The sequence below is a fragment of the Urocitellus parryii genome, chromosome 9 (genome assembly GCF_045843805.1).
Source record: "Urocitellus parryii isolate mUroPar1 chromosome 9, mUroPar1.hap1, whole genome shotgun sequence".
Lineage (NCBI taxonomy): Eukaryota > Metazoa > Chordata > Mammalia > Rodentia > Sciuridae > Urocitellus > Urocitellus parryii.
This window is the reverse complement of record NC_135539.1, coordinates 121,040,623-121,059,526: the sequence shown is the minus strand read 5'-3', so window position 1 is coordinate 121,059,526 and position 18,904 is coordinate 121,040,623. Positions and strand designations below refer to the sequence as shown.

General features: G+C 31.6%; 1 protein-coding gene across 3 annotated transcripts in view; it reads right to left on the bottom strand.

The window, feature by feature from the left end:
• Positions 1–18,904, bottom strand: part of Kcnt2 (potassium sodium-activated channel subfamily T member 2) — a 375,357-nt gene that overhangs the window by 14,011 nt on the left and 342,442 nt on the right. For 2 of the 3 annotated variants that reach the window (XM_026409552.2, XM_026409554.2), the window contains one exon: positions 8,290–8,590. In XM_026409552.2, coding sequence (XP_026265337.1) covers positions 8,290–8,590 — 301 coding nt within the window. Of the gene's footprint in view, positions 1–8,289; positions 8,591–18,129; positions 18,151–18,904 lie in introns of all 3 variants that reach the window. The other variant, XM_026409555.2, reaches the window with a different exon arrangement.

The window sequence follows — 18,904 nt, the reverse complement described above, 5'->3', positions numbered from 1 at the left end:
TGGTATTTCAGAAAAAGTAATGTTCTAGGAAGATTATGATACAACTCCATGAAGCAAGAGTATTATTTTAATATTAATAGAGATACGGAAAATTCATTGCCTAAATATTTTATTTACTATAAATCATCAATTTAGCAATTACCCTTTTTGAAACCTATAGCACTTCTTTAAGAAGAAAAACTTAGTTTGTTTTGTTCAATTAATATTCTATAGACAGAACAATATTATCATATAAAAGCTTTTTTTTCTAAGTTCAAGCTTGTCAGAATGGTTTCTGGAAATACAGAAAAACTCAAAATTGTTTTCTGGGAATCTACATAATATTATATACTCATTCACTTGGATAAAAAGTAAATGATATTTCTCGAAAAAAAAAAAAGCAATAAAACCCCAGAGTCAATTTGTCATGGAATAATAAACTGTTGATGCAGTCACCATAGTTATGTCAGGTATTTATATTATTTCTTCTTGCTATGAAATATTGCAAAATATTCTAGAAGAAATACATAGCTGTGATGCCTTCACTCTATATAATTTATTCTAATTAAATAAATTTTTCTAATCTGTGAAGAATTTTTTACTAGACAAACATACTCCAGTTATTAATTCAATTTTGTGGAATTTTAATCTTAAAATCATCAGTGAATTAGAAAAGTATGAAAACAGGTGATGGTATTACTATCACAACCCTTAGTATTATACCTATCATAATTTGGGTAGAAATAGCAATTCTTTCTTGGTAAGTTTGCTTACTTAATTTCCAATTTTAGACAATGACTAAAACTAAGTCATCATGCTGGCTACAGAAAAATTTCAGTGTATCTATTAACTTCTTTAAGCAAATTATAAATGTACAAAAAATAAGACTTTCTGGTGGATATAATGTCTAAATCCTATTAATTACCTCTTTGTTGTTCAAAAAATTTTTCTCTTAGTTTCCTTCAGTATTTCTTCTTTTAGAAATAGTCTAAACTTTTAAAGATTTGAGGTAAAATTGACTAGCATATGTAATGGTAATCATATTGAAGATGTACTTGCCAATCAATACTTTAAAAATATCTACCATTCTATAAGTTACCATTATGAATCTGTTAATGATTTTAAAAAGTAATTTTAGTGAATATGAGAGCCATCCTAAATATATTAAGAAAATGCTAGTTTTTAACAGAACGAAAACAATTATTCACAAAGGCAGTATAGTATTGTTAGAGTCAGCTTTTCATCACTATTGACCAAAATACCTGATGAGAACAATTTCAAGGAAGAAAGATTTATTTAGCCTCACAGTTTCAGAGTTTCCCATCCATAGTCAGGTGACTCCATTGCTTTGGGCTTAATATGAGGCATACATCATGTAGAAGGGTATGGCAGAGAAAAACTGCTCAGATCATGGGAGGCAGGGAGCAAAGAGATCAAATTAGAGAGTGGGGAAGGGTCCAGGGCAAAGACATAGTACTAAAGGAAGACCCCCATTGACCTCCTTCCATCACCCACGCCCCATCTGCTACAGTTTCTTCCACCTTCCAGTGGTCCATTCAGCTATCAAAGATTAATCTGGTCATGAGGTCAGAGCACTCATGATCTAATCACTTTCCCCAAACCCTACCTCTGGACACTGATGTAGTGGGGACCAAGACTTGAACATATGACGTTTGGGAGAGCAGTCCAATTTTAAACTATAACAAGTACATTGGCTAAAAAAAATCTTATCACATAAATTTTACTCCTTGGCAATTAAAACTATCATATCACAAGCCTAGGGAAGATTCCATTTATCCTCATTTGCTGGTTCTTAAAGAAAAATAGTACCTGGTCCAAGAGCACAGAGCCAACTAACAATTCCATGAACACTGAGGTGAATGGTTTTCAAAACTATTCTGAAAATTATTCTTTTAAAAATCAATAAGAAGGGGCTGAGGCTGTGGCTCAATGGTAGCGAACTTGCCTGGAATGTGTGAGGCACTGGGTTCGATCCTCAGAACCACATATAAGTAAATAAAAAAATAAAGGTCCATTGATAACTAAAAAACATATTTTAAAAAATCAATAAGAAGCAAGTAGAATTTGAAGACTGGCATTTTTGCTATTTTGCCATATCACAGGATTCCTCAAAGTCTTTTGGGGACAAGCAGTTCAGAACTGAATCTTTCAGATTTAAAACATAATACTAGATATGTAATATGCATTATGTATCATCTCAGCAAAGTCTGAAGCAGAAAATTTATACTTGTTCAGTAGAACATGATAATCACAATAAATAGTGTGTATGTGTATGTATATATATATATATATATATATATATATATGAGATATGAGATACAATTTCAAGCAGTTTGGGTCAGTTTCTTTTTCTGAAGAAGTTTTAGTGCCAAATTTATATAAAATCTTGGTTTTCAGAAATTTTGTATTATGGAATTATTAGCAGAATATTGCCTACTTGTAATCTAATCAAAATCTTAAGGATAGGTTTGTTTACCTTAGATAATACATGCATGAGCATTTCTATTATTTTTAGTAATTTCAATCCTACCTGTTGAGGGAGATCCTGCATGAGAAAACATTCAAAATTTTAATGGTAGTAATAAAAAAAAAACAATAATCAGGGTTTCAGTTCCTTCTGTTTAATCACCTTGGGTAGGGCATTTCATGTCTCCAAGTTCTGATTTATCTCTCAAATGGTAAACAATAGTGTGCCTCCACTCTTTCACAGTTAAGAATTCATATATAGCATTTTATAAGCATCACAGTTATCAAAATCTTGCCCTGGGTCTTAAATTTTCCTTTCATGTCCTTTTATGGGAATTCATCTATTTTTACCTCAATGACCATCAGTTCCTTCATTGCTATAAAGCAATAATTTATAGCATCAAAATTTCATGCATCAAAATTTCAAAATGTACTGAGACATAATTTAAGAACTTGATAATGTTGAGACTCTTTTATAGCTTGGTTATATCTTTATTAAAAAAAGTCCAGCATTTCTCAAATTTTCAACCCTGAAATCAATCATGAAATTGTCAGGCCATATAAAATGGCATTTATGTAAGTGAAAGTCCAAGATAGCATTTGGTGTAAGTTGTAATTTTTCACTTTTAAAAAACCTGTGGTAATGTAAAGATAATCTGGCAATATTTGATTCAGCAGCTATGACAATTTTGAATGCCTCATGACATTAGTAACAACTTGTATTTTGAAATTAATACCAACTGTTTGAAAGAAAATATCAGCAAATTGGTCATTTTTAAAAAATTTTAAGTAATTTTCAAATTTGTTTCATAATTTATTTGCTGTTTGAGATAAAAATATTTTTTACACAATATAAAAATTAAATTTCTAATATGTCTCTTCCAGAGCAGCATAGTTGTACATGTTTGAAAATTTTGTAGATGATTCCCATGCAAGTACATTGTTCACAATGTTGAAGACCAAGAAAGAGGATCCAGGAAAAGATGATCTCATATATTGACCAAGAAAAGTAAGTATCATTTGCGTTTTGTAAAGTTCTCTGAAAAGGGGAGAAAAGAAATGTATGAAGAGTCAATGTGAGGTGATGCTATAAAGACAAAAAGGGTGGTTCATTTGATAAAATAAAGAAAATAAGAGAAAACGTGAACACTGGGGACATTGTGTACACATGCATGTGTACATGCACAAAGAGATGTGTATGCACATGGTTCTGTTAAGATAGAGAAAGAACTCTTGCTTGCTTACAAGTGCAAGTAGGAGAAAGAAAAAAGAATGAGGATTGTGAAGAGTAGGATTAACTACTAGAGTTCATTTTTGAAGGAGTCAGGAAGACACAGTCAAAAGTAAAGGACAAGAATCATATTTGCTTTTTTACCTAGAAGGAAAGAGTTAATTATAAAATTTATTTAGAAGAATAAACATTCAAAAAAACTAAGGAAATACTGAAAAGAAGAGGAGCAGATACCTATTGCTGAACCAGATATTAAAATATACTATAAAGCCATTTAAAACAGTGAGCACTTTTGTCTGACTAGGCAGATAAGACATAAGAGAAGTTTAGAAATAAGCCCAATTTGTGTATAAATTCAGTATATGATAAAAGCAGGAGGTAAAATCATTGGAGGAGAATGTGTTCTAATAAATGGTGTATAACTAAATATGGACAAGAATGTTAAAAATTAAAATTTGTTAACTTTCATATCTATATATCAAGATAAATTTGAAACACTCAGATATTTACTTATAAAAAATGTGAACCAAATAATTACTGAAAGAAATGGGAGATTTCCTCTTTAAATTGGAAAAAGAGGAAAATTCTCTGTTACTCAAAATCAATAAAGTATTAATGGAAATGATAGACAATTATGTTGATAATATTGAAAAAGACTAAATGAAGAAAAGAAAGACTAAGTTTGAAAGATATAGTTCTACCTTATATACATATATAGATATATATTAGATTATATATATATATACACACATACATGTATGTTTTATACTTATATAAAACAATATTATTATACCTAATATTCAAGTACTCTCTAGAAATACTAAAGAATATGTCCATAAAAGTTGGGTAGGAAAATAAATAGTTCATGGAAAATGGTTCCTAAGCACATGAAAAGCTATTCAACTTCACAATCATTAGAAGGTACACTGAGATATCAATGCTTTTCTTTATCTATTAGATTGATAGAACATCTAAAGCCTCATATTTTGTTGACAAGGTTTTAAGCAAACAGAAACTCTCATATTTTTGTTGGTAGAAATGCAAGATGGTACACACCCAAGGAAGAAAATTTTGGCAACAAGCAAAATTATATATACATTTAATCTTTAATTTGGTAATCTCACTTTTTTTAATATATCCCAAAGATATGCTGGGAAGATACAAAGAGATATGTGTATGAAGCCATTTACTGCACATGTAGCCCTGAATTCAATTGTAATATCTGAGCGAACGCCTATTTTACATCCATCAATCAATCTTATCTATGGAATTTTAGGGGGATGGGAATATAGCTTAGTTGGTAGAGTGCTTGCCTTGCATGCACAAGAACCTGGGTTCAATACTCAGCACCACACACGCACACAAATCTAATTTTAAATCTCTCCATTGAGGAAAATTTGAAACAATGTCAAATCCAGTAAAAATGAGCATCTCTAAATTTTGATTATTGTGTCAAAGTATTACTTCCTACTGAAAGAAACTGAAGATTCTTAGAGAGTTGACTTATTCTGGGTAGAAGCATTTATTCATTTAGAAAGAAAAAAAAATCTATCAAAGGTGATTAATATCCTGACAAAAAATTCCAGAGGCAGTTTAAAGAGGTTCCCTCTTGCATCACTAGTGAAAAAATTGAAAATAAAGGAAAAGGAACAATCCCTTTGCTTAGAAACTTGGAAATGCAAGAAAAATGTATATTTTCAAATGCTGTAAACTTGTACATATTTTGACAGGAAGTTGAGTGATTTCATGATAGGAAGAGGTAAAGTCATTCACTGAAATGTTAGCAAGAAAGTAAATGGTGGAGCATTTTGAACATTTCTTTACATCATGAAGACACAGAAAATTATATTTGTGCAGCATTTTGGGCAACAAATGAAGTTATCTATGCTGAGAGGAATCCAGTCTAAAAGATGGCTCTGGAAAACCCAGGTCCCACAGGGTCTTCTGAAGGCATAAAGATCAAAGTCATAATAAAACGTACAACAAAATGATAGTATACTATTATACTACACATATTTGGGGGGAAAATCAGTTCTAGACTCTTTTTTCCCTTAACATTTAAAAAAAATGTGGGTATTTGAGATTCTCTAATAGTCCTTAACATGCGGGTTATTTTATCTACTCCTAACAGCTTTAATTAAAATCTATATGCTCATGAATACAAACTGTAGCATACATATACATTGTATTTCTCTGTCTTGAACATCAAACCAAAAAAAGAAAATCCAGATTTTTAACAGATTCACTCCATTAGTAATTTTCTATCACTCTCTAAATGCATTATGTTCAGTCCAAAATATATGTTGTAAATATATCTCTGTCACTACCACCAGTGCACACTCAGCGGTTCCAATGAGAGCCCAAATAATTTTCTTTTGATTCTTTATTTTTCCACTCCTTACATCCTATATCCAGTGAGTCAAAGTAATCTGTTTAATTGTGCCAAGCAGCCAGGCCTGCTTAAACAAAGTCATGTTATGTCTTGTGGTAAATCAAAGCCACCAAAGAGGCAAAACATTTTTTTTTTCTATGGAGGTGGGCCCCAATCTCTTACTTTTGTGTGTAAAGTTCAGTCATAAATATAGTAATTAAACAAATATGCAGTATAGTTATTTTAGTTGGTGAAAGCCATAGCTGACTAAGCTTTTTGTTTATCATTATCCCATGTCCCTTAAAACAAACCTAAAATAAAGATATCATTATTATTTTTGCTTCACAGATGAGAAAATGGGTTCAGAGAGGAAAAATTTTTTTCTGGCCTGATATTAGAATATGAACTTTATAAATGCAAAGGTCTTGTCAGAATAGACATTGTTCTATTTCTAATGCTTAGAACAATTACTGATACTGAGATGGCCATCCGATGGGCTGTCAAATTGGTAAATTATAGTGAATTATAAATAAGTGGAAAAGTCTAGAAGCTGTTTTTATAACAACTGTCCAATTACAGGTATTTGGTACATGAGTGTAGAATTGATTAATGTGTCTATGAATAGATGGACTGATGGAGGGGAGAGAGTAAGGACGAAAGAAAGAAAAATGTGGACAGAATCTCTTCCATCTGTAAGAATTATTGAGCATAAAATTGGCAAATTATAATAGAAATAAATTATAGAGAATTAAAAAATCCAAGGTGCCTGTTTAAAGTTCCATTTGCAGAAGCATAATATTTTTCCTAATGATTCTCCTATGCATTCAGGTCATGCATTTTTATGTCTCCAAGAATCAAACTGTTTCTGCCACACTGCTTACAGGACCAGCATGAGGTAATACTACTCTTGAAACACACCTGGAACTTTGGACAAGCAATCATTTACTAGAACTTCTCATTGAAAGAAAAAGTAGCTTAATCTTAGCTGATACATAAATATAGGATTTTATCCTATAAAAATTTAAGCATACTTAATATCATCAAATTGGCAAATAGCTATTAGTGAATTTCTAATATGAGGACTATTGTTTTCTTTTCATTTACTTCTTAATGTAAGGCACTAAATGTGGTTATATTAAAATTACTGACCACAGAAAAATCTGTACTTCATTTAAATAAGTGAAATATTATTATGAATTTCAACTGAATATGGAATCCTAACTCCAACACATTTCAACTGTGTGTCCTCAGTCAGATCTTCAGCTTCTTCAAGGGTAAAAATGAAGCACCAATCTGTTCAGATATGAGGGTTATGAAAATATACATGGCTCAGTACAGTTTTTTCTTTGTTCAAATAAATATTGGCCACTTCTCCTAAACTCTAATTCAAGGATTAAAATTTCTCCCTATGAACACTGTCTCAAGTTGCGGTTTTAATAAATGATATTGACAATATCTTGGCTCCTGGTTTACCCAAGGTATATGTAAATAAAAGCCTTATTTATCATTGGGCTTTTCTATGAGTTGACCAAATTTCTTTTAAAATAAATTTCACACAGTAATAAATGATATATTTGAAGTTATCACTGAAGTATTTATTTAAGCTTTTCTATGTGGTCTGTTTGATAATCACAGATCAACATAGAAACCCAACAATCAAGACCAATTGTAGTACATGAGACAAAGCATTAGTTAAGCTTAAAAAGTAAAGGTTTTGAAGACTTTGTTTCTGTTACCACAAGAATTTAAACACAATTCATGAGAACATTATGATTCATCTATGACTGCTACAGTCACTTGCCTATTCATGTCATCTCAGGAGACAGGAGAAAATGTGTGTGTGGTTGTATGAGGAAAACTTTTGAGCCAGAAAGACCTAGATATAAATGCCTGCCATTAACAAGTGAATTAGCAAGTTACTTAATTTTTTTTTAACCTCTAAAATGGAAACAGAGTAGACTAAGAATTTTTTGTAAAAATTAAAATCAAGGTAATATAATGGGTTCAGAATAATGCCCAGTGAACCTAATAAATACCTAAGATTTTTAGCATTTTACTTTCATTATTATCAGTTAAATTTTCCATGGGAAATTAGGTATGTGTCACTAGTCCCCAGGAACAGAACTGTGAAACAAAAACGCAATTCTTTACTAAATTAGAATCAACTTGATAACTATTAATGGCAAGAAATCACAAGTCCATATAGTTTTAAAGAGCATACCATATCCCACTGTAGAAAGACCCAAGTGTTTCATTCTATTTTTCACAAGTTCAGCCAACTCTTGTCTTTCTGACCTTCTGTAGAGGTTCAGTCGCTGCTGGGTTATTTTTTCAGCTGTTTTACCCGAGTGCTTGGGACCCTTTCTGCTTAGCCTCCGGGCCCACTGCATGCTCTTTCTCCGCAGCAAGGGGTGGTCGGACTGGTCACTGGAGGTGGAGTTGCGGTGGTTACTTCGGTGGTGGCCTTGCTCTTTGGAGTCTTTGGTGTCTTCCCAATCTTCCACACTGATAGATATTTGGGACTTTAAAGAAGATAAATATCAATAATTAGACATTTTAGGAATGATCATTGCCTGCACTGAAATAAGATTAATTTGCTAAATCTTGGCACAGTGATATATTTACTCATGAGAGTTTCTGTAGAAGGAGCAAAATCATAACCATTGATTTTAATTGTCATTTACTAAAAGCATTACAGAAAGTATAGTTTCTTGAACTTAGTTATGAACTACATAAAATATCTACATCTTCCAATAGAAGTTTTTGTGAAAAGATTTATTTTTCCCCCAACGTGTTTTTTAGTTACAAAAGACAGCTGGTATGCAGTTGCTTGAAATACAAAAACAAAAAAACCTAATTATTTTATTACTGCATTCAAATATAGTCCTTGTAGGAGAATTTTCTAAATCTTCTACAAGTATTTAACATGCAATTTAAATGACTTTTACAAAAGTTGTTTTATTAGAATTATTAATATCTGAACGTTTTAAAATTATTGCTCTTTCTAAAGGTGACACTGGCATAAACTTTATAAAATGAGGATTTTTTTTAACTCATATGCCCCAAGAGAAGATAAAAAAATGCATTTTTTAACTCCTGCTACATTATTTATCATATAAAATGCTTTTCTGATTAAAATACTGAAACATTTCAGGAAACATTCTAAGTAAAAGTGTGTTGTAAATAGTAATATTTCACAAATGCTTTGTAGAATCACGACTAAAACTTAAACCAGTTTATTCTCCACAGGAGAGAAAAACTATGAACAAACTCACAATGCCTATTCTGACTTACTCTTTTACTACCAAATCCGATTTTTACTGTAAGAGTCTCTCCTCCACAAGTAAAAGTTACTCTTTCAACACCATACCAGGGAGTCATATGAAATGCAACACCCATCAAAGCAAAAAGACTGACTTCCTAAAAGCATACACATGCAAATGAACAGCTTCCTAAATTCTGTTGTACCTAAGAGCTACATTCATGAATCTGCTGCATTCTCTTCTTTGGATGGAAGCTTATACTCCAGCTATAACATACATTTATTGCTGGTTTTCAAAGTAATAGAATTTAAATTACCAGCTTAAGTAAGGTCAGGAAGTAGATCCAATAAAACCCTTTAAATTAGATATAAATCATAGAGGCTCAGTCACCGCTTTACATACAACTCATTTAGTAACAAGCGAGGAAATTACCTCACATTAAAATTCAAACAAAAATTCAAATATTCTTTCACATTTCTGTTATGAAACAGTGCTATATTAGAGTGACATCAAAATAATTTATCTAACGTTCATATATTTATGACAGGTTATTTGATTAAAAATTTTATAAATCATATTTTATTAGCAAAACTTAAGTGGAAGCATTAAAAAAATTTGAACACAAAATTTAAATACCTTGGTCTTGCAAAAATGGATACTTTTATAAGTCTTAACTCTATTCTCACCTACTTGAGAATTTATTTCATTATATTATAATGAAAATCCTCTTCTGTGGAAGTACAAGACAAACTCTTGAATAATATATATTACCAATAAAGCATATCAATCTTTGCTCAGCAATTTATATGTACTTTTGCCAGACATTAAAATATATTAGTTCACTTATATTTAACACCTCTTTGCAAAGTTATACCATAGTTTTAAATTTATTTGAAGTGATTTTGGACACTGTAGTTCTCTTTTAGTAATAATTTGATTTCCTACAAATGTGTAAAAATAATAATTTCTCCAAACCAAATACTCAGAATGTTAAGTTAATATAATGTCACTTATAATGAAAATGATGAAATAATAAACTAATAAGTATTTTAGAGAGGAGGGTAATAATATGTTTCTCTTTCAAGCAGGGGTTGAAACATGACTTGTCTTTGTAAATGGGTCTCCTTGGTCATGTGTATCAGGCAGGATATAAAGTATACATACAAATTATGAACTGAAATTTATTAACACATTGGTTAAACAACATTAAATGGAGTTTTGTCATCATTTTGAAATCTCCAAAGAAGGAAATACCATGATTTACATAAAAAATCATTGAGAATTGCACATACATTTTTCAATAAACTCATAAAATAAGTAGCATCTCTTGGTAAATTTCATCTTAACTAGATAAAAAAGGATTGAGAATAGTCTGGGGATTAATTTTAAGTAATCAAAACTAAAAACATGTAAGATTGTTCTTCACATATTTGGTATGTGTATTCCTTTTTTTCATCCTTCCAAAATCACATAATGAAAAGTAAACTCAATTTGTGTAAGCTAAGATACACAAATTTGAGTGCTACTTGAGATATTTCCCAGATCTCTTTTTATAACAAAAATGAATAGCCTCCTCATTAAATGAGAATAGTAAGACTCATCTTCAACCCTACAGAAGTCTTGTGAAAATTAATATAATTCATTAATATATAAAGAAAACATGTCAATTCTAACTTCTACATAAAATAATATTAATATGAAAATAAAAATTATAATCCATAATTTCAATAACTTCAATAAACATTAGTTATCCTATTAATGGTATTGAATGTGTGTGTGTGTTTTAAAAAGAGGTCTATTTATACATTTTAGTTTTCTGATGTCATTCATTGTCTGCTTGTGTCTTTGCTCTGTTTTGAGCATGACATTGTGATCTAGTTGAAATGTAGTAGGGGAAATTCAATGCTGACTTCATCTTAGGACCTTTTCCTGAACTGAGAATCAGAATGATAGAATAGTTAAAAGCAGGGGTTCTAGCCTCAGGTAGACCTGGGTTTAAATACCAGTTCTATTACTTAAAAGCCTTGTATTCTTGATTACATCATGCAAATGCTAAGATTATTCCATTTTCCCCATCTTAAAAAATGGCAATTATATTATTACTTTGCCTACCTTTTTTTCTGAGAATATCAAAGAGATAATAGAAGAAAAGCATACAATATAATGCCTGACAGAGAAAATGCTCAATAAATATTAGTTAATTGTATGGCTTATGGGGTTTTATGAAAGAATAATAAAATGAGTAAAATAAAAAGAAAAAAATTATGGGGGTGATGTAACCATGGAAAATGGATATTAAAAGGAGAAAGAATAAATTTTTGGTGCAGTTTTCTCTGAATCTGACTATATTTCACAATAAATCATAGTGTTATAATCACATTTTTAGTTTAGTGAATCTGAAGAAGAGAAAAAGTATATAAAGTGAAATTGGATGCTTATTATACTGTACCGTTTCTGTGGATTATTCTCTAAAATTTCTGTGGATAATTAGGATCTGGTTTAACTTTTTTTTGTATTTTTATTGTCAGTAGCCTAACATAATCATTAATGTGAAAAAATCAGAAATTAATATTAATGGAAAATATATTTGCATATGTTTTATAGAATATGTCTAAGAATATACATTATTTTTTTCATAACCTATTCCAGCAATTTTCTTATTAATTTAAAGGATTAACTTTTTTGACTCATAAAATGCTTTCATTTTATTTGACATAATATTTTACACTTCAAACACCAGAAGTATGGAGTTCAGGTGTGTCGAGGACTCACGGGTAAGAACATACATCTAAGTGCAGCATCAGGTTTAAAACAGCTTGAGGCCTCATTGCTCTTCTTAATTTCTGGTTGTTCAAGGAGCTCTTAACTTAAGGTCTAGCATAATGAAGGCCCTTGTGAAGTCATTTTCTACTTGTTTCCTTGATTTATACATAAAAACCTAACTGATTAAAGGCATATAATTTTCCAAGTAACTGTTAAACTTAAAATGATGGAAAAAGATTAAAAGATCTCTTTGCAAATAAGAACTAAAACATTAAATAAGAAAATATTTCTTATGCATAAAATAGCCTGGTTACTTTATGGTTTTTAGAAAGGTAGAAAGTGTCAGAATCACAAATGTATCTAGCAGTTTTTTCTAAACACATACAACAAAATGACTCAACTTCCTCTCAATTTTTTATTGAGTAGTTACTTATGTCATAGGTTATTGAGCAATCTATGGAACAAAGTGGTATTTTAAAATAAATCAATTCACCTAGTAGTCTGAAAGCGACTATTTGCAATCTCGATTCATGACTCCCTTAAGAATGGTTTTATAGGCTTCATGATACTTTAAAAAAAATGGTGCTATCTGATTTATGATTGAAGACATTCGAAATTGTTGCTGAAGAAAATAACATTACTGAAGATGTGTCAGCGTAACATTTTATAAAAGAATCCCTATCTAAAGTTTTCCATTAAACAAAGGTTAAATTATAAGAATACTTGACAAAGCTTCTACATTCAAATCCACATTTAACATGGCTAGTGATTCTAGGTCCACTGGATTTTTCTTTTTAATTAAAAATATCTACAGAAATATGCTTTATCAATTTGGAAAAGTTCAGTTGGGTATGTTCATGTAACGTATGATCAAAGCCAAGATTGATAATAGTTTTGTATTTACATATTTGTATTTATACATATTTTCAGAATTAGAGAAATAATTAAGCAATCATACAGTCTAAAAAATGCTGTATTTGGAATTAAATAACCAGGCTGTCATTTCAACCACATCAGGTGAATGTTTTATGTCCTTGAACACATCAACTGAGAGCCTTATAAAATAGTAACATTAATACTTATGCTGACTTTCCCAAAAATTTAACAAAAAAATCATGAAAGTTTTGTAAATTCTATAAATTCTATAAATTTTAAAGTGTAATTGTCATTAAAAAATTTTGAGCTCAAACAATAGCTTTTTAAAAAGCTAATTACTTGGTGGAATAAGAAAGTTATTTGAATCTTGACCTCATATCTGCATCTAAAAATGACATACTTCCTCTCTGCGTTCTCTTAGATGTCTTTTGGTTCTGTCTATATAAGTCTATAAATATAAGGTTTATTTATATTAGGTATAATCTCTATTAACTTACCACTTCAATTTTGTAACTTTGAAAATCAAGACATTAATTTAAACACAGTTTAAACCTAGGGAACTTAAACTTTATAAAGCAACCTTTGATATTGGAGAGGCCCATAACCCTGAGCATGCTAATTTGAGAAGCTCTGGGAGAAGAGGCTTAAAAATATGAGCACAATAGAGAGAAGGTCACAATGTATACACAACAACAGGTATTAATAGCAGCAACAACAAAAACAGATTCAAAAGACAAACAAAAAATGGAACCCCCACTACTATATATAACTATAATGCACTAATATAAACAACAATAAGTAAAAAAAAATGCACAAAGTGGAGGTCATTTATTCCACTTTGAAACTCTTAATTTCCTAATAGAATTTATAACACAAAAAGAGGGAGACAAGTGACTTTTGCCTCTACAACATGGGTTCCAAATTACAACTTTATCATCTCCATCTGAAGGCAAATCTTCAGAGCCTTAAATTATGGCACAAATTGCTGTTTTGAATAGAGACAGCACTAAATTTAAAGAAAGTTCCTTAAATTTGGAACGTGCACTAAAATTAAGATAATTTCTATATTATTGGGAGGCGGGAGAGGGGGCTTTTTAAATATAAAGTAAAAGACTAGCCAGGTCGGGTGCCTAATAATCCCAGTGGCTCAGTAGGCTGAGCCAGGTGGGTCTCAAGTTCAAAGCAGGCTAGGCAATGAGACCCTGTCTCTAAATAAAGTATTTTTTAAAAGGGCTGAGGATATGACTCAGTGGCTAAATACCCTTGGGTTCAATTCCTGGAGTGGGGAGTGAAGATCAGTAGATATACCTCACCTTGACCATCAGGACAATTGCATTGTATGAATTGATCATGGTGCTAAAATACTCCATAGTAGGCATAGATGTTCTGATGCCATGAATAATAAATTGAATTGGGTTAAATCTTTGACACTGAGAATCACTTTGACTAAATAGGATCACAGGAACTTCTGACTATCCAATATAAAATTTAAGCCCTTCAAAGATGTATGCACTCAGTGGCTCATTATGCTTCAGCACCCTGAAAGTTCAGCATGGCCACCAAGCTCTGCTTGATAAAAGGAAAATGGACATACAGAACAGGGCCAAACTTGTTCCACCTACAGGAAGGGCTGCTTTGTTGGATGCCACAGTGATGATGAGCAGGTCATCCTTATCTCAGATCCTTTGCCTACTTAGGGAGTTTCTTGGAATCAATTTAGTGGACATTGTATAGATGACAGTATTACTATTAAATATGATAAAACTTGCAGGAAAATCACATCCCTAGTAAAGGACAGGACTAAAAGATCAGCACAGATGGGTCAAACTTTCAGAGAATCATATTAGCAGCAGATGTCTTAGATAATAGTCGGCTTCATTTACACATTTTTATAGACTTCTGGGCTATTGTCTGTGGTCTGGCTATTTGGCCTAGCTGATGAAAGCAAACAGATTGCCTACTGTGAGGTCAAGATCTCTGCAAATCTCCTGACTCATAGGAAATTAAATTCAAGGTCACATATCTTTTCACACACTAAAGCCACAATACAAGACTCTTTAAAACACTCCTTATAACCTTCATAATTCCTGATGTCCCATATTTACGCTGACCAATATACACATAACTTCTCTCTAATATACAACACAGGGCTATTAGACAAAGAATTCCAAGAAACTTCCATCTCCATGCCAACCATAATTACAAGTTACAGGTTACTTTAACAAGTTTAAATTGTGACTGAAGAAAGGCATGTTTAAGTCATCAAAAATTTCATGCCAGTGTGCAGTTTATATTCCCTCTGCATAGTAAACCTTATCCATCCCCTCCCCAATCACAATAAAAGCCAAGATATTTCATGCTCTCTGCTCCCCTAAACCATTAATGGGACTGTTTGAGAGCCCACCTTATTCTCCAAAAGTCTCATCAGACCTTCTTTTCACATGTGTGACATCATCAGAACCAAATTTTGGGTGGGGGCGTCCATTTTGCCTCTGTGGGATTATCAAAACATTTCTCTGAACTACACCCATTTAATATACTCAGATGTAGTTCTAGGTATTAAATAAACTATACTCTAAATGCCTCTCCCTCTTAACAGATTGTAATCCATGAAGAAAGACAAGGTATATGTCCATAAACATTAACATATATAGTAAGGGTAAAGTAGCAGTTAAGGACAAACATTATTGACATAGGCAATATAAATAAAATTGCACAAGATGGAGTTTATGCAAAGTGAAAAGGATGATTCCATATTGAGAATACCTGTGACTGAGTTCAATAAATATATATATTAAGCTCTAGTGTAAGGCATATTGGATACAATAATAAAAAACAGGGTTTAAGTAAGCATATAATTTCAAGTTTTATATCTCAGAATCCTTAGTTGGATAGTGTATAAAACTATGGAGCAGTGAGGAGGAGGAAAATTAGAAATCAGAAATATTGACATATAGAAAAACCAAGTATCATGAAACCAAGGTAGAGGTAATTTTCATGGAATAAAATGGTTAGTGGCTATTATCAAATAGCTGTATTAGTTTATTTTAATTTGGGGGGGGGATACCATTGAACTCAGGGGCACTCAACCACTGAGCCACATTGCAACCCTATTCTGTATTTTATTTAGAGACTGGGTCTCACTAGTGGCTTAGTGCCTCAATTTTTGCTGAAGCTGGCTTTGAACTTGTGATCCTCCTGCCTCAGCCTCCTGAGCCACTAAGATTTCAGGCATGTGTCACAGCACCCAACAATTCTTTTTTTTTTTTTTTAATTTCTAATGTGTATCCCATAATGTGTTTTCTTTTCTTTTTAATGTGGTACTGAATATCAAAACCAGTGTCTCATGTATGCAAGGCAAATGCTCTACCACTGAGCCACAAGCCCAGTTCCCCCATGTGTTTTTTATAGAAACACTGAGGACAAGGAGAAATAGGGATAATTGGTTTATTTAAGCCCATAGAATTGTCTATTGTGGAAGTTTTCAATTATGGGTCATATGCCTTCCATTTATACAACTATGTTATACAAGTTACTGGTGACCCTGAGAAGTAAATTTTCTGTATGATAATTTGTAATATTTAATGTTTAGTATTCATAAAGTAGCTATAACTCTATTAAGTTGTGTTATTCAGAAACATACTTAAAATGTTTTATTAAATTGCCTTAATTATCCCATATACTTAGGATTCTGGTACATGAAAAGACTGACAGGCTGCTGGAGGAGGAGATCACAAGTTTGTTCTTTATGTTACGAAATTGGAATACCTAGGCCTCAAAACACAAATTTCCACCCACTATCATAGAGGTCTTGGTTGTAACCAAAAGGCACAATGAATGTTCTGAGTTAATATATAAAGGAAAGACCAAAACAATATAAATATGGCTTTTGTGAACATACACTGGGGGCTCAAACATCAATTCCCATTTCAAACAAAGCATTTGTTGACCTCAGAAGAGATGCTGGAAAAGAGAAAGTGGCTAGAACTGTGGTGTCACTAATCAATTCTGAATCCAGCTCTGGCACTTCTTAGGAAATGCTTATGTACCTTGACAAATGCCTGAGTCTCAAGTTTGCTTTTTTAAAAATGGTAATAATATTTGCTTTCTGGCTTATTCCACGTGGTAGATGTCATTTGGTTTCACCCATGTTTTCCTTCTCTAAAAATGTTGAACTCATTAAAAAAAAGAGTAGATGTTTTCTTATCAGGTATGAAGAGGTGTGGGGAAAGGGGAGATGTTGGTCAAAGGAATAATCTTTCAGTTTGTGTTGGAGACCTAACACACAGCATGGTAACTACAGTTAATAATAATGCATAATGTGCTCAAAATTTGCTAACAGTCAATTTAAATAGTCTCACTACAAAAATATTCTTAAGACTATTCTTAGATACTTCAGTTAGGTAAAACAGCTTCTAAAATTCATGTCTGTATTCTGTATGCTTTTATGTCTCATCAGTGCTTGTACTAAGAATAGCATCAGGGTTCTCCATTGCAGTGAGAGAAGGATCTGTTTAATATCAAGCATTTGAAAAGGAAAGGAACACTAATTTTTGAACCACTTTTGGAACTATAATTGCATCTTGAAATAGCTTTCATTAATTTTAATTAGTACAAAATATTAAAACATAAATCCACTTTAGAATTTAATCTTTAAAATAGCAAATATGAGGAAAAATAGTTAGTACATTTTCTTTTTTCAACCTTAATATTTTTTTTCAAAACATCAATTGTGCCTCAAATTCAGTTTAGGTTAGCCCTGAAATTGTGAAAGATGAACATCTGTTAATTATTAAGGCACAATTCTGCCTATACAGTCAATTTAATAAACAAAACTACTAAAGTTGTAGGCTTTTAAAAACATTATGTTCATTGGTTTCTAAGTTGTTACTCAAGCAGGTAGAGTTTTGATATGTTGCTAATTTGAAAAAATCCAAACTGAACTAATGCATACAAATTATTTGAGGATGAATGGTAACATTAACTTTCATTCCTTTAGGGAAACTCTAAATACTATCTTGAAGAGAACACACTTCAGTATTATATATTTTATTTTTACTCTGAAATACCAAATTCATTCTTTAATGTTCTGTTCCTTTAATCGTTTTTAATTCATACATTAACAATTTAGGAAAAAGAGACAAACAGAAGGTACTTACTTGTGATGCTATTTCTCGAGACTGACACAGAGGGAAAAAAAAGAAACACACAAAATACAATTTAGACAATGACTTAACAATACATACATGAAACAATCATGAGCAGACACAATATGACATATCCACATGATACTAAATAATCTAATTATGTGCTTATCTATCATAGGTTTTTTGAGCAAAGAGGGATGAAGAATAAGCTGTTATTTTAATGTTTACCAAAGATTTGTTGTTTTTAAGTTATTTATATTTTCTAATATTGTGTTTTCAAATTTGATAGAAAGAAAAAGTGGTACTTGTAGGAGAAAATAATAAAAAATATATTATGGAGCTACCATATCTAGAACAGAGTACTGGACATAATCATTTACATTCAATAATCATTATTGGTATTGGTATCTGTGCTAGTAGTTTTAATTTTGAATTTTATAGCAAAGATTGATTTTTTTCTCTTACATATAAATATGATTCTGAATTATATATTCAGAGTCTAAAAATCAATCTTTCCAATCAACTTATAATAGTGAATTATTTAGTCATTTTAAAATTCGTGCTTAGGAATAATTCTAATGAATAAAATTATATTCTTTTCTGGGGGGGGATATCATTGAACTCAGGGGGCACTGAACCACTGAGCCACATCCCAAGCCCTATTTTGTACTTTATTTAGAGACAGGGTCTCACTGAGTTGCTTGGCATCTCACTGGTGCTGATGCTGGCTTTGAACTTGCAATCCTCCTGCCTTAGCCTCCTGAGTCACTGGCATTACAGGCATGTG